The sequence below is a fragment of the Bos mutus genome, chromosome 20 (genome assembly GCF_027580195.1).
Source record: "Bos mutus isolate GX-2022 chromosome 20, NWIPB_WYAK_1.1, whole genome shotgun sequence".
NCBI lineage: Eukaryota > Metazoa > Chordata > Mammalia > Artiodactyla > Bovidae > Bos > Bos mutus.
The window spans coordinates 36,912,882-36,937,388 of NC_091636.1; the positions used below are offsets into that span (position 1 = coordinate 36,912,882).

The 24,507-nt window shown below is 37.6% G+C and overlaps 1 protein-coding gene across 1 annotated transcript in view; it reads left to right on the forward strand.

Moving 5' to 3' along the window:
- Positions 1-24,507, forward strand: part of CPLANE1 (ciliogenesis and planar polarity effector complex subunit 1) — a 107,142-nt gene that overhangs the window by 23,376 nt on the left and 59,259 nt on the right. The window contains 15 exon segments of the mRNA XM_070357630.1: positions 388-561; positions 1,381-1,609; positions 3,252-3,391; positions 5,595-5,812; positions 7,982-8,146; positions 14,503-14,641; positions 15,325-15,434; positions 15,594-15,752; positions 15,852-15,960; positions 17,707-18,007; positions 19,476-20,385; positions 21,285-21,433; positions 22,025-22,188; positions 22,693-22,784; positions 23,980-24,059. Coding sequence (XP_070213731.1) covers positions 388-561; positions 1,381-1,609; positions 3,252-3,391; positions 5,595-5,812; positions 7,982-8,146; positions 14,503-14,641; positions 15,325-15,434; positions 15,594-15,752; positions 15,852-15,960; positions 17,707-18,007; positions 19,476-20,385; positions 21,285-21,433; positions 22,025-22,188; positions 22,693-22,784; positions 23,980-24,059 — 3,139 coding nt within the window.

The following is a 24,507-nucleotide window of genomic DNA, read 5'->3' on the forward strand; positions in this document are numbered from 1 at the left end:
GTAAACTCTGCCTCCTTGAACTAAAGAAAGAAAATGAGAAAGAGGAGGAAGAAAGGAAAACAAAGAAATGATAAGCTTGCAAGTCCATTATAGCTGGATTGTTTTTATAGATCCTTCCACATTTTTAGAAAAAACTGGTAACTTGAAGTCATAAAAGAGTTCCTAAGTGTATGTGCTGATAATTTTGAGCTTATTATTTTATTTTTGTTCTATTGTCTTGAAGAAATGTAGATACCTGTTACAAGTTACCTTGTATAGGCCAGGGGTGTTGATCTCAGAAAAAAGTTTTAATTATAATTTTCTTCTTGCATCATGTTAGGAGCTTAAATATTCCTACTTTTGCTAGTTTGATCGGAATCTCCTTTGCTCATTTGGTGTATCCTGCAGTTCCTGAGAAGTCTCCTTGTGAGTCTGGGGTGACTGGAAGTGTTCATCCCGAAGCCGCGGTGAGGGTGGTCCAGTCCATGGCTCGCTTCATGGCTGCCTACTTCACCAATCAGCTGCTGTGCATTTTGCCACCTCACAGTGTGAATGTTCTTCCTCCCCTTCATATTAAAACAGGTAATAGAATAAACAAATAATTTTCTCACCTTGTTTTTGCACAGAATATTTAAAACAATTTTACACAGTGATCATTGATCTGTGGAAATAATACTGTCTAGCCTAGTGCCTGACATGTAGGTGACTGTTTACGAATGAATATAATCTGAGAAAGGTAATTGCTTTGAACTTGTTTTTATTGAATATGTATTTTTTTAATTGCAAATTTTGGACACATTGGTGTTTATACAGTTTCTTTTTTTTTTTTTAAGTAAAAGAGCTATAAAATGTGGTAATTGAACAAATTCTGAGTATTCTAATTTCAGATCATTTCAGTCACTCAGTCGTGTCCGACTCTTTGCAACCCCATGGACTGCAGCACACCAGGCCTCCCTGTCCATCACCAACTCCCCGAGTTTACTCAAACTCATTCTAATGTAGAATTTAATTTTTGGACATTTTACTTTTATTATTTTATTTGAGTCATTTTTTCTTTGCTCTATTTAATCATGTCCTTATATTATCTGATCAAACTGTATGTATTTACCTTTATTTTGTATAGTGCACTTTGATACTATTTCTTCTGTTTCTTTGTCTGCTCGGTTTCATTTTTTTAGGAGTGCCAACATTTGCTGCATGACCCACTAAAGAGACACATTCTTCAGTGTTTAAAAAAGAGAAAAGCTATTCTAGAGTGTGTTAAGTATTATCTTAGGCCATTTTGTATGTATCTTCCTTGTTGTGGTTTTGTGTAGAAAGTATTGATTAAGGAGATGTGTAGGGAAGAATGAGTTCCTATGTATAACTGTAGTTAATCCATTTTCTTTCATCTACTCACAGAGCAGCCCTTTCGGCTCATTCCTCTGCAACACTCTAAGGTGGCTAGTGCCATCAGAGAGCAGAATCTTTCTGATGTGTGGACCGTTGAATATGCCCTTGAATTATTATTGATTGGTGGCCTGGTTCCAGAAGCCGTGTGGTTGGCACATAAACTTGGAGACTGGAAGACATCTGTTTCTGTTGGTGTGGCTTTTCAACTCTTCTGTAAGCACGGTAGCAAATTCACGAGGTATGTATTTTTAGGCACATCTAAGTTGGACTGCAAGGAGGTCCAACCCGTCCATCCTAAAGGAGGTCAGTTCTGGGTGTTCATTGGAAGGACTGATGCTGAGGCTGAAACTCTAGTAGTTTGGCCACCTCATGCGAAGAGTTGACTCATTGGAAAAGACCCTGATGCTGGGAGGGATTGGGGGCAGGAGGAGAAGTGGACAGAGGATGAGATGGCTGGATGGCATCACTGACTCCATGCACATGAGTTTGAGTGAATTCAGGGAGTTGGTGATGGACAGGGAGGCCTGGAGTGCTGCGATTCATGGGGTTGCAAAGAGTGGGACACAACTGAGCAACTGAACTGAAGTTAAAAAAGTACTATGGTGTTATCTAAAGTGTTTCTTATTTCACTCATTGCTGGTATTTACACATTTTGTGGAATCCTTAGTTCAGCATTGTCCAATAGAATTTTCTTTGGTGATGGAAATATTCTGTATGTGCTGTCCAGTCTGATAGCTACTAGCCACATGTATTTATTAAGCCCTTGAAAGGTGGCTGATAAGACCAAGGAACTGGATTTTCAATCTAATTTTAATTAAATTTAGAGAGCTACATGCAGCTAGTGTCAACTGTGTTAGACAGCTCAGAGGTTTACTTACTGTATTTAAACATCTATTTAGCACTTTTACTTGTTAGTAGGAGAAGGCAATGGCACCCCACTCCAGTACTCTTGCCTGGAAAATCCCATGGAGGGAGGAGCCTGGTAGGCTGCAGTCCATGGGGTCGCTAAGAGTCAGATGTGACTGAGCGACTTCACTTTCACTTTTCACTTTCATGCATTGGAGAAGGAAATGGCAACCCACTCCAGTGTTCTTGCCTGGAGAATCCCAGGGACTGGGGAGCCTGGTGGGCTGCCGTCTCTGGGGTCGCACAGAGTCAGACACAACTGAAGTGACTTAGCAGCAGCAGCACCCTCAAAGGGCCTATAGTCAATGGGAGAGTTTTCTCCTTCCCAAACAGGATTTACATTTTAAGCTAATCAAATTAATCCCTGCATTTTAACTCTTACGAATATTATGGCATTGCTGTGTCTTTGAATTCTTTAGGACAGAATACCAGAGTGGGTAGCCTTTCCCTTCTCCAGGGGATCTTCCCAACTGAGGGATTGAACCCGGGTCTCCTGCATTGCAGGTGGATTCTTTACCATCTGAGCCACCAGGGAAGCCCATCCATGGTATGGTAGGGAGAGCAATAATATCAAGTGAGGGAAAGCCAGGAAATACTTTATATGGGAGATGTCATTTGAGATGGGCGATGAAGAGAAGATGGAATCTTGACAAAGCAAGTAGCTGTAGGGAGAGAGAACGTTCCAAGCAGAAGCAAAGGCATGTGGCCCAGAGCACTTATGGTTTCATCTGGAGAGTCTGTATGTAGGGCAGCAGTGGGCGGTTAAGCATGGGGAGCTATATCAGGACTGTAATTGTGGAGGGCCTCAGTACTCTCCTCAATACAGCATTTCCTCAATTACTTCTTTTCTAAACACAAGATGAATAACATGGACTTCTCTGGTTCTTAAAAATTTCATGTTTAGTTCTTGATGTGTATATGTTTCCTTTTTTAAAAAATTGTAATTATTTCCCCCTAATTTGGTGTGATTTCAGATCCAAGGAAAAGAGTCTGAATCTACCATTAAATATGACTCCAGCACAGATTTTTCAGGAAAAACTACAGTGTTTCCTAGGTCAGCCAGCCTCTTTGGAAGCAAAAAATGAAATGAACTCAAAATGCAAACAGTTTACAGGTGAGTTACCTATGTATGGTCAACCTGTGTATCAGCTTAATACAAAGCTTATGGTATTTTAAAAAGCTTTTAAGTACGCACACATTTGTGAATATTTGGGGGAAAAAAAAATAAGACTAAAAAATTCCCAGTCTGAACTTCTAGTTCTGGCAATGTCTTTTTGATGATCTGAAAATTTTCCCACAATAAATACATAGATACAATGTGTTTCTAGATAAAATATAAAAATATGCATTTAAAGGCTCAGATTTAACATTTTAAAGATTTTCTTAGGTATTTACCAAAGAAAAATAAAAATCTAGGTTCACTGAAAAACCTGTATGTGAATGTGCATAGCTTTTTCATAACAGCCAAAAAAACTTGAAACAACCCAAATGCTTACTAACTTATGGATACATAAACAAATTGTAATTTATCTGTAATGTGTAATAATAATAAAGAGGAGGAAACTGCTGATAACATGCAACCACATGGATGAATCACAGAACCATTATGCTGAATGAAAGAACTTATAAATAAAATTACCCACTATATGATTCCATTTATATAACATTTCATAAAAAGCAACACTACAGGGACAGGAAACAGATCAATGTTTACCTAGAAGTAAGGGGGGAATTGAGGAGAAGGCAATGGCACCCCACTCCAGTACTCTTACCTGGAAAATCCCATGGACGGAGGAGCCTGGTGGGCTGCAGTCCATGGGGTGGCTAAGAGTCGGACACGACTGAGCGGCTTCACTTTCACGCATTGGAGAAGGAAATGGCAACCCACTCCAGTGTTCTTGCCTAGAGAACCCCAGGGACGGAGGAGCCTGGTGGGCTGCCATCTCTGGGGTCATACAGAGTCGGACACGACTGAAGTGACTCAGCAGCAGCAGCAGCAAGGGCGGAATTGACAACAAAGAGGTATGAGAGAGCTCTTTGGAGTGATACAAACGTTCTCATAGCCTGTACGATTTGCCAAAACTCATTGAATTGTGTATTTTTAAAAAATGTTTATTTATTTATTTGACTGCTCCCATCCTTAGTTGCAGCATGCAAGATCTTCTATCTTAGTTTTGGCATGCAAACTCTGAGTTGAGGCCTGTGAGATCTAGTCCCCTGACCAGGGATTGAACCCAGGCCCTTTGCACTGGGAGCGAGGAGTCCTAGCCACTGGACCACCAGGGTGAACTGTGTACATAAAAGGATAATTTTAGTGTATGTAAATTATACCTTTACAAATTGATTTAAAAACAAAAAGCTCAGCAGATGGTTAGTAAACTAGAAAATAGATTTGAAGTCTATATACATACACAAAATATATAGAAAGATAAAATATATCCATATATAGATAAAAAAAAAACATTTGGAAAATATGAAAGAGAGGTTAAACTTTGTATTGAACAAGAAGACGCAACATATATTTAATAGGAGTTCCAATAGAGCCACACTAAATTCTGGATGGTGATGACCTGTGGAAATAGGAAGTGAAATAGGATTGGTACCTAAGGAATTTCAACTGTAGCTATAACATTTTATTTTTCACCTAAATTGGATATAGAAAACATGAATATCAGGCAGGGATGAAAAGTCAGTACACGAGTGTTTTCGTAGTCTATTCCCTAAAGTGTGCTTTAAGAGAATTCCTAATGTAAAAGTCCGTAAGTCTACAGTTCTGCCACCTGCATCTGTTAGCATTTTGTTCCAGAACATTTCTCCATTTTTACAGATATTTATAAAACTGAAGCCTACTGTATGGCTATTTCATATATTTTTGTTTTTTTGCTTCTTTAGCTTCACAAGTCCTTTTATATAAAAGTACTGTGATTGACTATTAAGGAAACGAAAATTACTGTCTCACTGCCTCCACATAATGCTTTATATTCTTTTTTTGTGTTTCTTACATTCTATTTTTCCCATTAATGTTTTCCTTTTATTATTATTTTTTGAGTCATGATTATATTCCAAGCACGTTTTTATTATGTAGTTGTGTTACAGTATCTTGTATAATTTCGGAAAGTCTTTCTGCTCTACTACTTTTATAATCTTAAAAGTAACAAAATCTTAAATTTCTGTCCAGAAGTTTGAGTGTTTTGCATTTTGACCAATATGTTTATTTTTGGCAGTCAACTTTTTCAGATATGAAGCTTTAAACTACAAAATAGAAGGAAAAGTATAATATAAATTGTAACTGCTTTACCTAATTCTGTGTTTGGCAGATCCCATTGAAGAAGAAGATGCGGATCTGCTGTTTGCTTCTGTGCAGGAAATACTGAAAGCAGCAGTTATGGCTGACGCAGATATTCTCTCAGGGACTTTTCAGCTTCTGATAAACTCTGCCAAGGACTTCACTAAGAGACTGTGGGGCTTAGTGCCCGTCGGCTTGTATCTTCCAGCTCCTCCATTATATTGTCCTCAGCCAGCTGTTGTTAGTGAAGTAAGCTTAACCTTTTAATTTAACATTTATTTTGTCCACTTTTTAAAATAATCAACCTGATAATAATCATCAAGTTAAAAATGCAAGCTCTGAAGCCCACTTCTGGATTCCAGCTTTGCTGTTTATTAACTGAATAGTTTTCTTGGGCGTTGCACGCAACTGATGTTTAAGTTTCCTTATCTGTAAAATGAAGACGGTGATAGTACCTCTAATAGTGTTGTTGTGAGTACCACACGAGACATCCTGACACATAGTAAACATTCTGTAAATGTTAAAATTATTTTGATAATAAAACAAAATTAATAGATATTTCTCGGTATCCAGGTATTAGTTTAAAAATAAACATTTGTTTACCATAGAAAAATAATGAGTGTCAGAATTTAGAAATCATTCATCTCATTGTCTTTGCCTCTTTTGAAAGACTTAGTTTGATTTTCTTTGATTGGAAAGATCATTGTTTTCTTCTGTACTTTTCAATTGATAGTTCTGTCTTATAAATCGCAATTACTGTATTCCTCTCAGGACCTTTTCCTCTGCTCTTTTTGAAAATAGTAACATTACAATTAGCTGGTTTTAAGGTTTGCAGTGTTAATGTGAACTGTTTACATTTGAATTGTTTTAATATTTGATTAACAGTTTAAATCAATTCTGGTATTGTTTCTTACTGTTTCAGAATTGACAGCTTCTATCTTTATCTATTAAATCTGTCTTCTGTCTTTTTTTTTCAGTTATTGTATTCTTATTTGTTATGTTTCGAGTTATGTTTCAATACGTTAAAATATTTTATTTGTTGATATTTCACATGTGATATATTGCACATGGAAGGAATAAGTAATCCATGGTATTTCTCAGTAATTCCTCTTTCCTCTCATGTCTGAGTCTTTAGTATATTGGTTTAGGGATTAGAAATAACATTTAATATATTTCTGGATATGCTGTGCTGATACTTGTTTGAGTACTAGCAATCCTTAGTAGTACTTCGTTTTATTATTTTTTATTAAAATAAGCCAGAATGGTAGGATTTCTCTTAAATGTCACTCTGTACCAATTAGAACCCCTGGGATTGAAAGTAACAGAAAACTTGGTAAGTATTGACTGGCATAATTGAGAAGCCCAGTTATGTTTCCAAAGACTTGGGCTCTTTCTCCCTAGTTTGTTTTCTGTCAGCTTCAGTTTAAGGCTGGCTCCCTTTGTGGGAGCCGGATGACTACCAGCAGCTTCTCAGGATACCTTGTCCATGCCCAAAGGGAGTGGGAAGGGGAGAGAGAAAAGCAGTAAATGTATTTCTCTCCCAGCATCCAAACAGGAGTACTGAGAGTTACTCTTGCGAGACCCATCAAGGTCACTGGCCAGTCCTGGAATCACACACCTTGGCTAGGGCTAAATGCACAGTGTCGCTTGGCAATTGATTAGGGCCTTCCCTGGCAGCTGGGGACATAGGAACAGCTCTCCCTGAATCATTTAGCTGTGTAAAAAAGGGGCAGATTCCCCCCCTGCCCCCGCCAAAATAACTGAGTATTTTTAAGAAATGGCAGTGGTAGAAAAATGTTAGGGAAGCAAATGTTCATAATATTTGCATTATCTCATTTCTGGAAAATTAATCTGTAATCATGTGTTGAATCAAGAAACATTTATTGGATCCCACCACATGTTGGATTTTGTGCAGTAGATGACAAGGCCTTTGCTCTTGACCAGTCTCAACAGTGTGGGAAACACATACATAAATTAGCAAGAATAAATCAGTAAAAGCTACAATGAAAATCTGAGCAAATTGCCATAATACCACAGAATGGAAGAGTTTCACAGAAGAGGTGACACTGAAATATAATTGGATTTTTCTAGGCAGAGGAAGGGAAGAGGCATTCTTTTTGAAAGGAAAGATCTCTGTAATGTTCCCCCAGTAAAGTCAGGGATGGTGGGCTTTAACTATTATAACTGAAGGCTTGGGATTAGAATTGATTTATCCCTTTACACTGAGGTGAGACGGGTGTTTCCTTGACCCTGGAAATAGCTATAGTTAATCTCTGAGGCCATGCCTCAAAACTTTCTTTGTGAATCTCCAGGAATAGTCTAGTTTGAGAAGCACTATCTTTATTTTTACTGTAACATTTTAAGTTTCTGTTTTCCTGGCTACTGATTTTTTTTCTTTTTTCTTTTTTTTTTTTTTAGGAAGATGGTGATGATCTTCTTTTAAAAGCTGAAAAAGATAATCGCCAAAAGGTGTCTGGAATCCTTCAGCGTATTCTCTTGCTTTTCCGGGCAGCTCGGTGTTCTTTTCCTGTAGCACAGTGGTACATCTTGCAGTTGAGATGGGCAAGAAAAGTCATGCAAAAGGTGTGGAAATGTCTTAGTCACTTGTGTGCTATTGCAATAAGAAAGAACCTTCTGTATTCTGTTATGAGTTAATCACTATAGGGCTGTTGCCTATAGCTTAAATTATACATAATGGCCTATCTCTGGTAACCTTGCTTCCCTGGTCATGAGCATTAAGCTAAAATACCTTTGTTTAGTTCATGGGAAACATCCTGACCAGGCCTACCTGTGAATAACCACAGGAAGGGAGAAATTAACACATGCTCTCCAGAGGCTGATGGGAACAGTAAGTGTTTGATTTTATTCCCTTTCCTTTTAGTACAAAAGGAGCCTGGATTCTAACTCAGGCAAGATGGTTCTTTGAGGCACAAGCCCACCGTCTTCTCAGTTTGCTGGCTTTCTAAATAAAGTCGTTGTTCCTTGCCGCAACAACTCATCTGTCAATTTTTGGCCTGTTGTGAGGCAAGCAGTACAAGCTTAGACTTGGTAACACTGTGGTAAACAATTTAAAGGGCTTCCCAGGTGACGCTTGTGGTAAAGAACCCGCCTGCTAGTGCAGGAGACTTTAGAGACTCAGGTTTGATCCCTGTGTTGGGAAGATCCCCCTGGAGGAGGGCATGGCAACCCCCTCTAATATTCGTCTGTGGAGAATCCCAAGAGGAGCTTGGCAGGCTACAGTCTACAGGGTCACACAGAGTCAGACACAACTGAAGCGACTTGGCATGAACAATTTAAATATACTAATACTTATTAGTATTTATAATTGTGATATTTTTCCAAGGAGTCCTGCCCCATAAATCCATAAATTTCAGACTTGCTTACCGTATGAAATCTGGACAGACCAAGTTTCTGCTGAAAGATAAGGACTCTGAACTGGAGCTCTATGTTAGCTCCTCCCTGTCTGACGATAGGAAGTATAATCTAGTCGGTTAGTGCCAGGAAATTTCAGTTACTTTTTTTTTTTTCCAATTACTTTTCTCCCCCACCATCATTAAAGATTTAAATTCAGTTCAGGGATTATCCCACTTCTTCCCGAGATGTTCTCTCTGTTCTCTGGGGGCCTCTGTGGGGTCAAACTATGGAAAGTTAGTTCTCGGCTAAGTGTTTCTTTGCAGTAGGCTCCACCAGTCAGTCTCTCCCTTCCTGTCTTCTGAGGTGTGCAGTTCACTTTGATTTGGGGGCTATTGTCTTCTTCTACACTGAGTTCAGCTGAGATGTAGCTGCCTTCTTATCTGATGTGCAGCCAGATGGGACGTCTACTTCTGTGTTCCTTATCCAGATCCAGTTCTTTTGTAGGCCAGTCATCTGTCTCTGTAAAATGTAGAAATAAATATTATTAGCCCCAAATACCTTAAATTTTGCTGTTGGTTAAATTACTAAATGTACCAAGAGTTTATGGCTTCTTTTCTAGTAGAAACCCTAAGAGACCCTGAGAAGTTTATCAAGTTTTTTAAAATTATCCTGTTTTTAGAGAGAAATATTTGTGAAAGTTCAGTTTTTAAGTATATTTACTAAGAAAGGCAAAGCGTTTAATGAAAGATTGTTTTTGATAGTTTTAAGATCTGTTGAGCCTGAGTGTTTGTTATAGGAAACTTTATTTTTTATAGCAAACTTAAGTTGCTTACTGTAGAAAACTGTTTAAAGTTCTAAGTTATGTTATGTTTGGTCTTACAAACTTCTGAGAATAATCTCACTTAACCTAGTTTTAATGAACTTAACTAGCAGATAAAGACTATAGATTCTCTTAAAATTAGCCACTCTGCTGAAGATATTCTTCCTTGTGAAGATCTTTACAAGTAATCAGCTAACTGTATAAGGTTAAAGCATAGTACAAATAGTAGGCAGAATTCTAAAGATAGCTGCAAGATTCCTGTCTTCTGGCTATTCAAACATAAATCTAGATACTGATTTAATTTGGCTTGAGGGATTTTTCAGATGGTATTAATAAGCTGATTTTAAAATAGAGACATTATCCTGGTTTATTTTGATGGACCCAGTGTAATCAGATAACCTCTTAGAAGCAAAAAAGAGAGTCAGTCAGTGAAAGGTGGAAAAGGAAGATGGGAGAAAAGCCACACAAGGGAAGATTAGAAGAGTGACGAGGACTCATTTCAGCCTTGCTGGCTTTGAAGAGGGCCAATATCCAAGGAATAAACTCAGCTTTTGGAAACTTCTCATAGTCTCCCTGCCTGTAGCCAGCAGGGAAATGGGGGACCTGAGTCCTGTAACCACATAGAACAGAATTCTGCAAACAACCTAAAAGAGCCTAGAAATAAAGTTGGCTCAGATGGTAAAGTGTCTGCCTGCAGTACAGGAGACCTGGGTTCGATCCCTGGGTTGGGAAGATCCCCTGGAGAAGGAAATGGCAACCCACTCCCGTACTCTTGCCTGGAAAATTCCATGGACTGAGAGGCTCCTCAGAGCCTGGTAGGCTATAGTCCATGGGGTTGCAAAGAGTCAGACAGGACTGAGCGACTTCACTTTCACTTTCACTTAGAACATCTGACTAGAGATCTCTTCAAGACGATTGGAGATACCAAGGGAACATTTCTTGCAAGGGTGGGCACAGTGAAGGACAGAAGTGACAAGGACCTAACAGAAGCAGAAGAGATTAAGAAAAGGTCGCAAGAATACACAGAAGAACTGTACAATAAAGGTCTTAATGAACTGATAACCACGATGGTGTGGTCATTCACTTAGAGCCAGTGAATGTGTGAAGTCAAGTGGGCCTTAGGAAGCATTATTATGAACAAAGCTAGTGGAGGTAATGGAATTCCAACTGAGTTATTTCAAATCCTAAAAGAGGATGCTGTTAAAGTGCCACACTCAATATATCACCAAATTTGGAAAACTCAGCAGTGGCTTCAGGAGAAGGTCAGTTTTCATTCCATTCCCAAAGAAGGGCAATACTGAAGAATGTTCAAACTATTGTACAATTGCACTCATCTCACATGCTAGCAAAGTAATGCTCAAAATCCTCCAAGCTAGGCTTCAATAGTATGTGAACTGAACTTCCACATGTTCAAGCTGGAATTAGAAAAGGCAGAGGAACCAGAGATCAAATTGCCAGCATTCATTGGATCATACAAAAGGCAAGGGAATTCGAGAAAAATATTTAGTTCTGCCTTGTTGGCTACGCAAAAGCCTTTGACTATGTGGGTCACAGTAAACTGTGGAAAACTTAGAGATGGGAATACCAGACCACCCTGCCTGTCTCCTGAAAAACCTGTATACAGATCAAGAAGCAACAGAACCAGACATAGAACAACGGACTGGTTTAAAATTGGGAAAGGAGTACGTCAAGGCTGTATATTGTCTTCCTGCTTATTTAACTTACATGCAGAGTACATCATGCAAAATGCCAGGCTGGATGAATCACAAGCTAGAATAAAGATTTCCAGGAGAAATATCAGTGGTATGAGATGATACCACTCTAATATAGAAAGCAAAGAGCCTCAATGAAGGTAAAAGAGGAGAGTGAAGTAGCTGGCTTAAAACTCAACATTCAAAAAACTAAGATCATGGTATCCAGTCCTAGCATTTCATGGCAAATAGAAGGGGAAGAAGTGAAAACAGTCACAGATTTTATTTTGGGGGGCTCCTAAAGCACTGTGAACGGTGACTGTAGCCATGAAATTAAAAGATGCTTGCTCTTTGGAAGGAAAGCTGTGATAAACTTAGAGTATTGAAAAGCAGAGACATCTCTTTGCCAACAATGCTCCATACAGTCAAAGTTTTTCCCAGAGTTTTTCCCATACTAATGTCATGTATGGATATGAGAGTCGGACCAAAAAGAAGGCTGAGTGCTGAAAAATTGATGCTTTCGAATTGTGGTGCCAGAGAAGACTCTTGAGAGTCCCTTGGACAGCAAGGAGATCAAACCAGTCAATCCTAAAGGAAATCAACTCTGAATATTCATTGGAAGGACTGATGCTGAAGTTGAAGCTCCAGTACATTGGCCACCTGACGTGAAGAGCCAGATCATTGGAAAAGACCCTGATGCTGGGAAAGGTTGAGGGCAGGAAGAGAGGAGGGTGACAGAGGATGCAGTGTTTGGATGGTATCACTCACTCAGTGGACATGAGTTTGAGCAAACCCTGGGATATAGTGGAGGACAGGGAAGCCTGGTGTGCTGCAGTCCATGGGGTTGCAAAGAGCCAGACATGACTTAGCGATGGAACAAGCATAACATAACCTCTGAGAAGGGAGGCAGTCCTGCTGTTACTTTGGCCTTGTGAGACTCAGCAGAGAACCCGCGGAGCTTTTCGTAGACTTCTGATCCACCAAAACGGTGAGATAGTAAATTGGTGTTGGTTTCAGCCACAAAATTTCTGATAATTTGTTAGGGCCATAATAGAAAACTAATATAGTCCAAAGTCTTTATTTTAGCTGATTTTACCAATTTAAAATTGATATGCAGTTTGTATTCCATAAAGTTAACCTTTTAAACATGTACACTCCCTTGGTTTTTAGTATATTCACAGAGTTGTGCAACCATCACCACTGTTTAATTCCAGAATATTTTCATCACCTCAAAAAAGAAACACATTAGTACGAATTTCCCGCTTCCTTTTCTTCCCCCCCAGCAACCGTTAATCTGTTGTCTCTATGAATTGGCCTATTGTGATATTTTATATATATAAAATCATACAATACATGTCCTTTTGTGACTGGCTTCTTTCACGTAGCTTAATGGTTTTAAGATTCATCAATATTGTAGTGTCAATTAGTACTTTATTCTTTTTTGTGGCTGAGTAACATTCCATTGTATGGATATATAACATTTTGTTTTATCGGTTCATCCATTGATGGATACTTGGATTGCTTCCACTTTGGCTATTATGATAATGCTGCTATGAACGTTTATGTGTAAGTTTTGGTATAGACACGTGTTTTTCATCCATGGATCAAAGTTTACCCATAATTTCAAGGATATAGGTAGCCAGAAGGTACAGATGAAACGTAGAGAAATCTGGAATTGCACACACTGTTGCTGCTGTGCTGTGCTGTACTCGGTTGTGTCTGACTGTGATCTCATGGACTGCAGCCCACCAGCCCCCCCCAACCCATGGAATTTTCCAGGCAAGAATACTGGAATGGGTTGCCATTTCCTACTCTGGGAGATCTCCCCAACCCAGGGCTCAAACCTGCATCTCTTGCATCTCCTGTGTTGTTAGGCAGTTTCTTTACTACTGACCTACCTGGAAAGATGGAATTGTATATGCTGTTCCAAGTCTTTTCTCACTGCAGAAGAATGTGTCCTGGCCTTTGTTTAACACCATGACACAGAACGGAGCTATTTCAGTTATTTAACATCTCCTTTTTATATCTTTTTAATTATATAGCTTGTCTTTTTCATGGGGTCATAATCCATAAATCTGTATATTCTAAATTTATTTCTAATAACCAGCCTAGACAGACTCTCTGCCTCTGGTAAATACCATTAATTTGTTTAACAAGAAGACATGCTTAGCATGCTTACAAGGGGACTTGACTAGATCACGTCTTTCTGCAAGTGAACAGTAGAGGGAGAAAATAGATTACAAGCCTGCTGCTAACTCTTTTCTTCCCAGGTTTGTGTGTCTCAGATCCTTTTTGTTTTATTCTGTCAGTTTCCTTTGGCTTTTTTTTTTTCCCCAGATTTGTTAGACTCGGGGATTATTTCTGAACCATACTTTGGATTTGTCTGTTATCTTTTCATTTAGCATCATTTAACGTGTTCCTGTTTCCTTTTATTTCTTACAAGCCAGTAATTAATCTCTCCTCATCAAGGTAGCCAGTTTTGATTAGACTCAGGTGCACATCTTAGAGTTCAGTCCTTCAGTAGTGGTGCTGTGTGCTCCCCTGTTGCAGCGTATCGTGTGGCACCTGTGTCTTTTTTCTTTCACTTCTCAGGACAGTGAGATGAATCGGTGAGTCTGGCTCATGTTCCATGCATTGTCCATCAGCATTTTACCTAATTTGGCATCTACTGATCCTTTCTAGAGTTATTATTTTATCAGGAGTTGCCATATGAAAATATACTTTTTTTCTGCACATAGATACTTAAATTTATTTTCTTTATTATTTCTTTGGGGAAAGCCAGGATAAATAGCATTAAGTTCTTTTCATACAAAACTTCTTAGGTAAAAACTGAATGACGAGAGAGGTTAATTTGGTTAGAACTTTCTTTTAAGATTTGGCCAGTGAATCTGTTGAGTTTGCCCACTAAGTTGTGTAAGTGTGAGTGGCTTCCGTGTTACTTTCTTACGTAGTATAGGAGCAATGCGGTGTTTTCCATTCTTTATGGTTTATCTTTCATGTCTTGTTTGTTATATAATTTCCTTAGAAACTGACTGCTATAACTGGTAATTAACATATTCTGTCTGTCTTTACAGATTCGCATGAAAGGGTCCCTTCCTTCATTGAGTCCTTTCCCTGAGTCGTTACTTAATTACTGTAAAGGAGGTGTAGCATTCTTTCGACCTGGAGCAGCTGGAGACCGGAAGCTTGATGAAGCATCCATTAAAGCAATAGGTTTGTCCAGAATGAACTTCTTGCTTGGAAATTTGGCCTAAATATTAATAATGATATATTTTGCATTTGATTTTGGGATGTTTCCATGTAATGGAATACTATACTGATAAGGAAAAGAATGTGTGTGTATGTTGCCACCATGGAAATATATCCAAGATACATTATTTGGGGTGGCGGGGGGAAGAGGGATAGTTGCAAAACTGTATAGATAGTATAATTTTGTATATTTTTGTGTACTTGTATTACTTTTGATAAAAAATTGTTTTGTATTGGAAATTATATTTCTAGTATTGAAAAATTTTAAACTTAAACGCCTATCAATAAATGATTTTTCAAATAAAAACAATACAATATGAAGTAGAGCTATATGTATTGACTTTGAAAAATATCCACAACATACTATAAGTTTAAAGCAAGTAAACTACTAGTAAATAGAGTAGTTTTTATACTGTATAGTGTTTTTAATATTTTCATGTAACTGACATGTATGAAACATTCCGTAATAATATGTGTAAAAATTCTGTAAGGATCTCCACAACTTTTATACAAAGGATTGAGGGTGAGCATGTTTCTTTTATAATCAACAATATAAAAACATTTATTTTGGAACAAGCCAGCAGAGGTGAAGTTTTGTAATGTATATACTCATACACCCTCCTCTCGTATTTCCATTCTTGATTTAGGTTCCTTCAGAGAGCTTTGTGCTTTGTGTTGGATGCTGCATGTCCGTGATAAGTTATCCTGTAGTTGCAGGCAATATCAGAAGGCAAGAGAAAATGTGGAGGAAAAAAAGGTATTAACTGCACAAGAGTAAGAAAAATGCATAAATATTACTTGGGAAATTATTGCTTGATAGAATATTTTACTGTTTGTTACTACATTCCATTAAATCATTGAATCATTATAGTCTGTGTAAAGCGAAAAGCAAATGATCCTTTCAATATCCATATAGGACCTTGAAGCGAAGTTTGACCCCTGTCTGGTTGAGCACTGTCTCAGTGCGGTGGAATGGGCTTACAGAATGTTGCCCTTCTCTCGGTTTTCTAATATTGAAGAGCTTATTCAGGATCTGATTTTGAGCCTCATTGCAGAACTGCCACCAATCAGAAAGGTAGGTGAAAAAATTAAATCAGAAACTTTAAAGAATTTTAATTTTGTTTTAATTAAGAATGATGTTGCTTATAAAACTCATTTTAAAATTTTTCTGAAGGTAGCAGAAATTTTTGTGAAGGCATTTCCCAATCCTGAGGACATAAGAGTTTCTTTAAGAGAAAAATATCACTCTCTTCAGCAGAGACTCAGACACTGTGTTGTGAAAGGTAATTTTTGTCATTTCTTAGGCATCTGATAAATTGCTGAAGATTTTCATTTTGTTTTGAAAGCATTTATTTTTTCATGCTTATGTTTTTATGCATTTCTCTTTTGAGATGAAGAGTATGAGAAGGCAAAAGTACTTCCTCATTACACTATCACCAATTCTGTTGTTTTAGAATCATGCAAAACTAAGTTCATGTCATGCCTGTCAGTAGCTGTGTGACCATAGGCAAGTTGCCCAGCATCTCTGAGCCTCTTTTCCTTATTTGTAAAATGAGTATATTAATACCTGTGTTATGAATGTATATTCAAAGAGGATTAAGCAAGATAAAATATATAAAATGAGTATATAATGTTTTGTGTGTATATATATATATAAAATGCAGATATTTTATTGAAAACTAGTTTTTTCCTTTTAACAGTTATTTATGCTTCTAATTTACAGTTATTTGCATTCAAGATGACCTTTGGAAAAATTTTTATTGTAGAAAAGTATAAACAATATCAAATTTAATGTTTTTAAATGTGCAGTTCAATGGCATTAAGCACAGGCACACCTTGGGGATATTACACCTTTGGTTCCAGACCACCTGAATAAAGTGAATAGTGCAGTAAAGCAAGTCACATTTATATTTTTGGTCCTAGTGTGTATAAAAGTTATGTTGACAGTGTACTGTAGTCTATTAAGTGTGCCCTAGAAAAAGACAATACTAATGTAAAACTTTAATTAAAAAGCACCTTATTACTAAAACATGCTAACCATTATCTGAGTCATAATCATAATTGTGAATCATAATCTTTTTGCAGTAGTAGTGTTAAAGATCACTGATCACAGATCACCATAACAAATATCATCATAATGAAAAAGTTTGAAATACTGTGAGAACTAGCAAAATGTGACACAGAGACATGAAGTGAGTAAATGCTGTTGGAAAAATTCTGCCAGTAGACTTGCTTGATGAAGGATCTCCCCAAACCTTTACCTACAATTTTTTACAAATTACAGTATCTGTGAAGTACAATAAATGAGCTATTTCTGTAAATTCATAATATGTGGACATTTTTAAAGAATTCAAATTGCTCTCTGTAGAACTATAGTCATTTAAGTCTAGTAACATCCTATGCTTGGGCATTGCATTAGTGTACTTAAACTCTATTTGTGATTTATATTTTTAAGACATTTTTGAAATCTCTAAAATGTCCTGTTTATGTATTAATGATACTTAAAAGTTTTCTGTCGGCAGTCTTGAAAAACTCCCTTTCCTGTGGTTTCTTGTTGTATGGTTTATGGTTTAGTCGCTAAGGCTAAGTCGCATCTGACTGTTGCAATTCCATAGACCTGTTCTTGTTACCTGAAGTCAAATAGGTGTTTTTGTTCTTTGGATAAAAATGTACTTATTTTCTCTTGTTTGCTACTGTGCAGGAATGAGAAAAATGTTACTGATTCTTTTTATAATTATCTGATGTTTGAAATAAATTACTTCTAACATTTTCATTTTCCAGGGCATACTTTTTTGTGGAGTCCCATTTATTCTTCTTTAATGGACTTTTTCTAGCTTCTGAAGTTCTACCTTAAAATTATGGATCATAACTTTCTAACAAATATTGAAGGAGGCATGATCTATAAGACTGTGAAACTAAGCCCTCAGTTAGATTTCATGTTCCCAGCAGGGGACCAGAGTTGGATCCCCTTATGTCTTGAGTTGAATTATTTTAATGAACTTTAAGGCCTTTTGTTCTTTTCTTTCTAGGTTCCCAAACAGAGGAGATGATGTCTGTTATCATGCATTCTATCCATAAAGTGAGGGTGAAGGCTCTAAAACGTGTGCAGAGAAATATAGGTTCTTTTGAAATGAATATATGGGAGCCAGTTGAAGAAGAAAAGCCAGCTGAGGTTGCAGGTTCTGACAGGTTTTCCTTGGGAACGAGTCTGAGCCGGAGCACACTCACAGAACTGGGCAGTTCTCTGGCCCACAGTGATGCAGATACGGCCGATACCCTCTCAGAAGCTTTGTCAGCTGAAGAAAAAAGCAGGACACATTTCTGTCAAAGGTACAATTGAGATCTTTAAGTAGAAAGCATTCACTTCCTTTGGGAGAAAAAAGTATTTTCATGCAACTGCTGACCTGACTTCTACTCCCAGCAACCTCACTGACTGTATTATTAACAATGAATGATAAGTGCCATACTCAGAGGAATGTCAGAAGTGTAAAATGAGACCTTACATTTGAAAATCCACTTAAAGTATTACTGAGATACTAAACAATTTTGCCATCTGAAGGTATAAAATGAGTAGATGAAATTCTAGAGTTTACTGGAGGACTTTTTGTTCTTTTAGTAATCTTAGACCTAAATAGTTTAGAGTTATTTGGTTAGCTGTATTGTTTTTAGGGGCTTCCCTGGTGGCTCAGTCAGTAAAGGATCTGCCTGCAATGCAGGAGTCTTGGGTTTGATTCCTGGGTTGGGAAGATCCCCTGGAGAAGAAAATGGCAACCCACTCCATTGTTCTTAGGGTTTTCATGGCAAGAATTTGTACATCCTTTTTTTTTTTTTTAAACACATTCATCTTTGAAGCTTGTCTATAAATTGTCAAGAAATTCTTGCTTATCATTTTAACCTCTTTTACTTTGATTTAAACAGATTTTTTTCCTTTATAATTCCAGTATCTACAATGCAATTTATCCTTCTCATGACTTAAGAGCTATATAATCAATCTTATCTTGTTTAGGTGAAATGGTGTCTACTTCAAACATCTGCTTAGACGGTAGCTAGAAGTAACACGAATGGTGTGCTTGCTCCAGCAGACAGCTGCAATGTTAGCACAGGAACACCTCGGAGGCTGCTTGCTATGCAGTCTTAATAAGAAGAGATACAGTGGGTTCAGCCCAGGTGCCTAACTGGAACCTTTATTTCTTTTATTGAGGGAACTAGGGATTTGTGGTCTCCCTAAGAACTATGTTGAAAAGAAACAGATTTAAGAGTAATTATGGTTAGGTGCCTGCCCAACAGGTTTCATAGCAGCAGAAAGTGTTTAAAAAAAAATACCTGGCTTTTGTGTGCTAAAGAATCCTGAGGGCAGTCCTCCTTGCTCATCACACAGGGAAGCTGAAAGGGACAGATGCAAGAGAGAAACTGGAAACCGTAGACTAAGATGTGTATTGGTGGCTTGTGATTGTTACTGATTTTGTATTCCTAAATTCTGACCTGTTAGAGGACCTTTTTTTTTTTTGCCCAGAAAAAGTCTTTTTTTTAATAGTGAAATTTCCTTGAACACATTTTAGTCTTTTTTAATATCAGATTTCTCTTTTGATATTACTGTTATATTTTTTGGACTCTGAATGTTCGGTTCTAACAAGTGTTTAGAGATCATTTAGTCCAGCTCCCTCGTTTACAAGACAGGTAGTCAAGGCATTAAAAAATGATAGGTATGACTTAAACAGTGGAGAGAGTCTTTATTGTCAATCAGTTTTAGTGATTAAATGATCTTTAATTTGTCTTTTCAAACTTAATTTTGCTACAGAAGTGCCCCAAATCACATGGAATTAACATTGACTGGTAAGCCCAAAGGTAAAAAGAAAATATATAATCAAAAGGAAAACCCTAAAAGAAAAGAAGATTGTGAAAAGTTATTACAAAATGCACTTCCTGTAATAGGTGTTTGGGAATTTGAACGTGACGATGACGAATATATTAAATTCCTTGAACTCTTCTTGAGTTATGTTCTTGAAAGAGACCTACTTGGTTCCAAGGATGCTGGCATTCCATTTCTAACTAGTTTTTCTGGACATCTTAGAGAACGTGAACTTAATTCTTTACTTTTTGATGTACATACAACATTAAAACGACGTCACAGCAGAACCAAAAGCCAGAATGTGTTCAGAGCCGGCTCCTGCTTTGTTGTTGCTCCTGAGTCAGATGAGTGTGAAAAATCAGAAAACCAGTCACTTTCAGCTTCCGTACTAGCTAATCAAGGGATCAGGCATTTTTCCGAGAACCCTCTGAATGAAGTCAATAAAAATGAAGGGAAGAGTGGGTTGTTCGGTTTAAAACAGAAGTCAGTTTATAGAATACCAGATGACAATGCAGAGAAAACTTTAATACAGAGACTGTCAAACCATAGTGTGTGCATTCCCCAATCCACTGAAACTAGAAGATGCGCTTTCAAAGCAATTCAGTGCAGTGATATTAACCCGCAAGAAGATCTTCCTGTAGCACTAAATAACACATGTGGCAGTACAAGAAGGCTTCTGGAATGGATGATAAGATGGTCTGATAAAAGGCTGCTCTGCGACTCTGGACTCACCGGGCCGTCCTGTGAGTATAGTCCTGTCATTCGTGTAAAGACCTCGACAGCCGCCGTTCTTACGTCACTTTGGCTTTTGGAACAACCCTATTTTGCTACATATGAGGCAAAAAATGCCATCGTTAAGGTAAATGCTTGAATTGCTTATGATTAGATACAAATTAGAATTCTTATTTTAGATTGAAACTATATTTGTACTTCCCTACCTAATAAAGAATCAATAAGCAACAGAATTGATGATAATGCTAATTATAATCTTTACCACCTAATTTTTTAAAGTAGTTCCTTTAATTCTTCGGAGAGGGCAATGGCACCCCACTCCAGTATTCTTGCCTGGAGAATCCCAGGGACGGAGGAGCCTGGTGGGCTGCCGTCTATGGGGTCGCGCAGAGTCGGACACGACTGAAGTGACAGCAGTAGCAGTAGCAGTTTAATTCTTAGAAATGATTTATTAAGGTTAAAGTATTTTCAGAGAGGCTGTGAGATTTTGAGGTTCCATGTGTGTTTATAAAAAAGAAAAAGAAGGAGTTTCGTGGTGGACTAGTGGTTAGAATTTGGCACTGTCCATGGCATGGCCCCACTTCCATCCCTGTTCAGGGAACTGAGATTCTGCAAGCTGTATGGCATGGCCAGAATAAAAAGAGAGATAATTTTAAGTGATATTACAAGTGGTTATTACATTTATATTATTACTAAATGTCTTTATAATAGTAAAGAAAGTGAAAGCAACTTTACATTTTTATTTCTGTTGTCCTATGACCTGAAAACATTGGTGATTTACCTTTCAAGTTTGTAAGGCTGATCTCTTTTGAATACTCAAGGTAGTCAAGCTTGTTTTTCTAGGTGGAATAATGAGTTAGCCATTGCTTTAGCATCAGAACTGAGTATGAGAAATGGAATGAATACTCGATAAATGAGTAAGAGACTTACTCAGAAGTTCTGTAGAAAGTATTAATAATCTAAAAATATAATGAAAAGTAAGGGATTCAGTAATGAATATTAAGTACTATAAATGGTTTGTTTTAGGTGCTAGAGAATAATTCCCCTGGGCCTCAGAATGGACCCAGTATAGAGAGTGATTGTAAAACAGATGCTGGCTGTTCTGTTGCAGTATCTGCTCAAGGTGGGACTGAGGAAATAAATGATCAAAGTGAATCCTGTCAAAGTATCTGGAAGTAAGTTGCTGATTATAGGTACCTTGTTTGATGATGTTTGGTCTTGAAGGAGACTTGAACCCTTGAAAGTTACGGAAACAAGCATTTCTTTAAACTAGAGAAGCAGCAAGGAGTGCTTTCTGAAATATTTTAATAATACGTTACAAATTTTGTTTCTTTCCATGTTTAGCATATATCTTCTGAGACAGGAGCAAATTCATCCCAAGAGATTCCTTTATTATGTTCATTGACTTCCTGTGTTTTTATTTAATATGTAGCACTATGAGGAATATATCCTTGAATACTAAAGCTGAAGGCTTGGTAGCAGGAAGATTCCTTTATGGGAATGGGAAATTTAGATAAGCTGAAATTATTCTAATCTGAGTAAATAAAAATGGGATATTCAGTTATTCATTGAACCTTTTTAAATTCATTTTTTATTCTTCATTTTAACCTTTTATTGATATTCTGCTATGTGCCATATGTGGTTAAAACAAAGACCTCATAAGTATGAAAGCTTAGTTTGTTTTTCAATTAACTGAATCTGTTGAAAGCAAACTCTTTGTTCCCAAGTATGAGTTACAATTTTAGCTGCTTCATTTTTGTCAATAGAATGCCAACAGATGTAAAAAATCCTGAAATAAAAGGAACCAAAGATGAGATTATTTCTGTCACTGATGACACTGAAAAAGAATTTGTAGATATCGATGAGGCTCTTATAGAAGTAGAAGCATTTACACAGGAGGAAATGGATGTATACCCATCAGACCATGAAGGTCAGTTTATTTAGCTAATCTTTTTGTTTGACCTTACTGATTTGATAGGGTGAATGATTAAGAGATAACTTAGTCTTATATCTAAATTGGCATGTTTATAAAATAGCCTAAATCCAATTGTTTAAAGAGAATTTCATATTTTTGAAATGTTAAGCATATTAACTTGTAACCTGAGTTTGGAGTCTTTTGCCTTGCTGTGTTAATTATTTTGAGTCTCTTCATTTCTGTGAACCAATCCTGTGAACCTTTCCTTGGCAGGCTTCTTTAAAACAGCAACTCTCAGAGCTTTATATGGAATTATACACACTGATATAAGCCCTCTCAAGGTGTATCTGGACTCACTTGGTGAAGAGGGTTTGTCTCTAGGTGTTAAAAAATATTTTTGTAAGGAGGATAGGAAATGTTTCTGCCATCATGTTTCCTGTAATACTCCTGAACCTTCTGAAAAGTAAATTGATTAACTTTCAAAAGGTCTGTGTTTTCTTTCCTCTTGTTTCCCCATAGAGGATGCCAAAATATTTGCCAAAGAACCTGTTGAAAGTCCCAATATTGCCATTTACATGCAGATGCAGACCTTACCACAGCACTTAGAAAAGGTAAGTGTGTAAATATGGATTGTTGTTTTTTAGTTGCTCAGTTGTGTCTGACTCTTTTGTGACCCTGTGGACTGCAGCCCACCAGGCTCAACCATCCATGGAATTTCCCAGGCAAGAATACCGGAATGGGTTGCCATTTCCTTCTCCAGGGGATCTTCCCAACCCAGGGATTGAACTCGTGTCTCCTGTGTTGGCAGACAGATTCTTTACCACTGAGTCACTGGGAAGTCTTCGTAAATATAAAGTTACTCAAATCATACTATGGTAACACTGTAGTGTTTTTATTCAGTATACCCAACCAAGGCTATTGTCTCTTAAAAGTATACTGTGAATCGTAAAGTATAGCCATGCAGCATTTTTCTTTCACAGAAATTGTGTTACTAGTAAGATCTAATACTTTCAGGCAATGAAGTGTTAATTTCATAAATTGCTGTAGTAAATTAATTTAGCCAAGAGTGCTGCAAGTGTTCCTTATTCAAAATGTATAAGTTCATCAGTAGTGTGCAGCTTTTGCACATACATGCACTTTCATGTATTATTTGTTTTCTCAAAACACTATACACTAGATTTCCAGGTAAGACAAAGACATTTCTAATTATTGAAACAATTCCTTTAAGAGAGATTAGTGGTTTTTTTTTTTTTTTCCCTCATTTTCTAGTTGTTTTCACAGTGTACAGTTGGCCCTTAAACAACATGGCATTTAGGGGCTTTGACCCCCCCTGCAGTCAAGAGCGCACGTCCAGCCGTCCCTTAGTGTTCACAGAGGATTGGTTCCTGGGCCTGGTGTGGATTCAGCCAACCCCCAGATTGTGTAGTAATGTATTTATTGGAAAAAACAAATCTGCACATCAGTGTACCTACGCAGTGCAAACCCGAGTTGTTCAAAGTTCCGTTGTACTTAGGTAGTAATGTGTGTGTAATTTACAGATATGTCATAAATACATTGTAAATGATTTCTAGTGGCATCATTTGTCTTTGCAGTTTCATACACTCGGCAGCTTGAGGTGCTGGGCTTGAGGATCACAGGATGAAGATCTGGTCAGAGCAGGGCTGGGAGGACACTTCAGTGTTTGCTTTCTCACTTGCTTTCAGACTGTTTTTGTTCAGGCTAGTGGCTAATGTGAAACCCAAGATACCACAGACAACAATACCTGTTTCCCCTCTTTTCTTTTTTGGGTACTATTAATTTTAGCAGCATTCCACAGGAGAGGCTCAGTGTCCAAGGGAAGAACCACGGGAGACGTGTATGGAGGAAGAATCGACTGAACAGAAGGGGTAAGGGGGACAAGTCGGGGGGGCTTTCAGGGCTCACCTGGGATGCACGTGATGAAGAGGAGTCTTTTTCCTCATAATTGACAGTATGTGTTTTACAGTGATACTGTGTTCCTGGTGAAATGGTAACTTCAGTTTAATAGCAGTGGTAATGATGATTTTTAGTAAATGTTATACTTCTCAATTTTGTTAGAGTGAGGTAAATAATAACGTCTAAAATACCTTTTGTTCTCCTATCACTATCAGTCTTAAAATATAGCTAGAAATACCCAGAGTTTATTCACCTGCTAATTAAGGCCCTCCCTGTCCCTACTAGTTTCATTTTTATTGGGTGAAAGTAAAGAATCATATTAGCCATAACATATGCATATGATCTTTCACTATTGTGGTGTGATCATTGCACACTGTCTGCAGGGCTTCAGTGGACACGTACTCTGCTTGCTAGCTTATT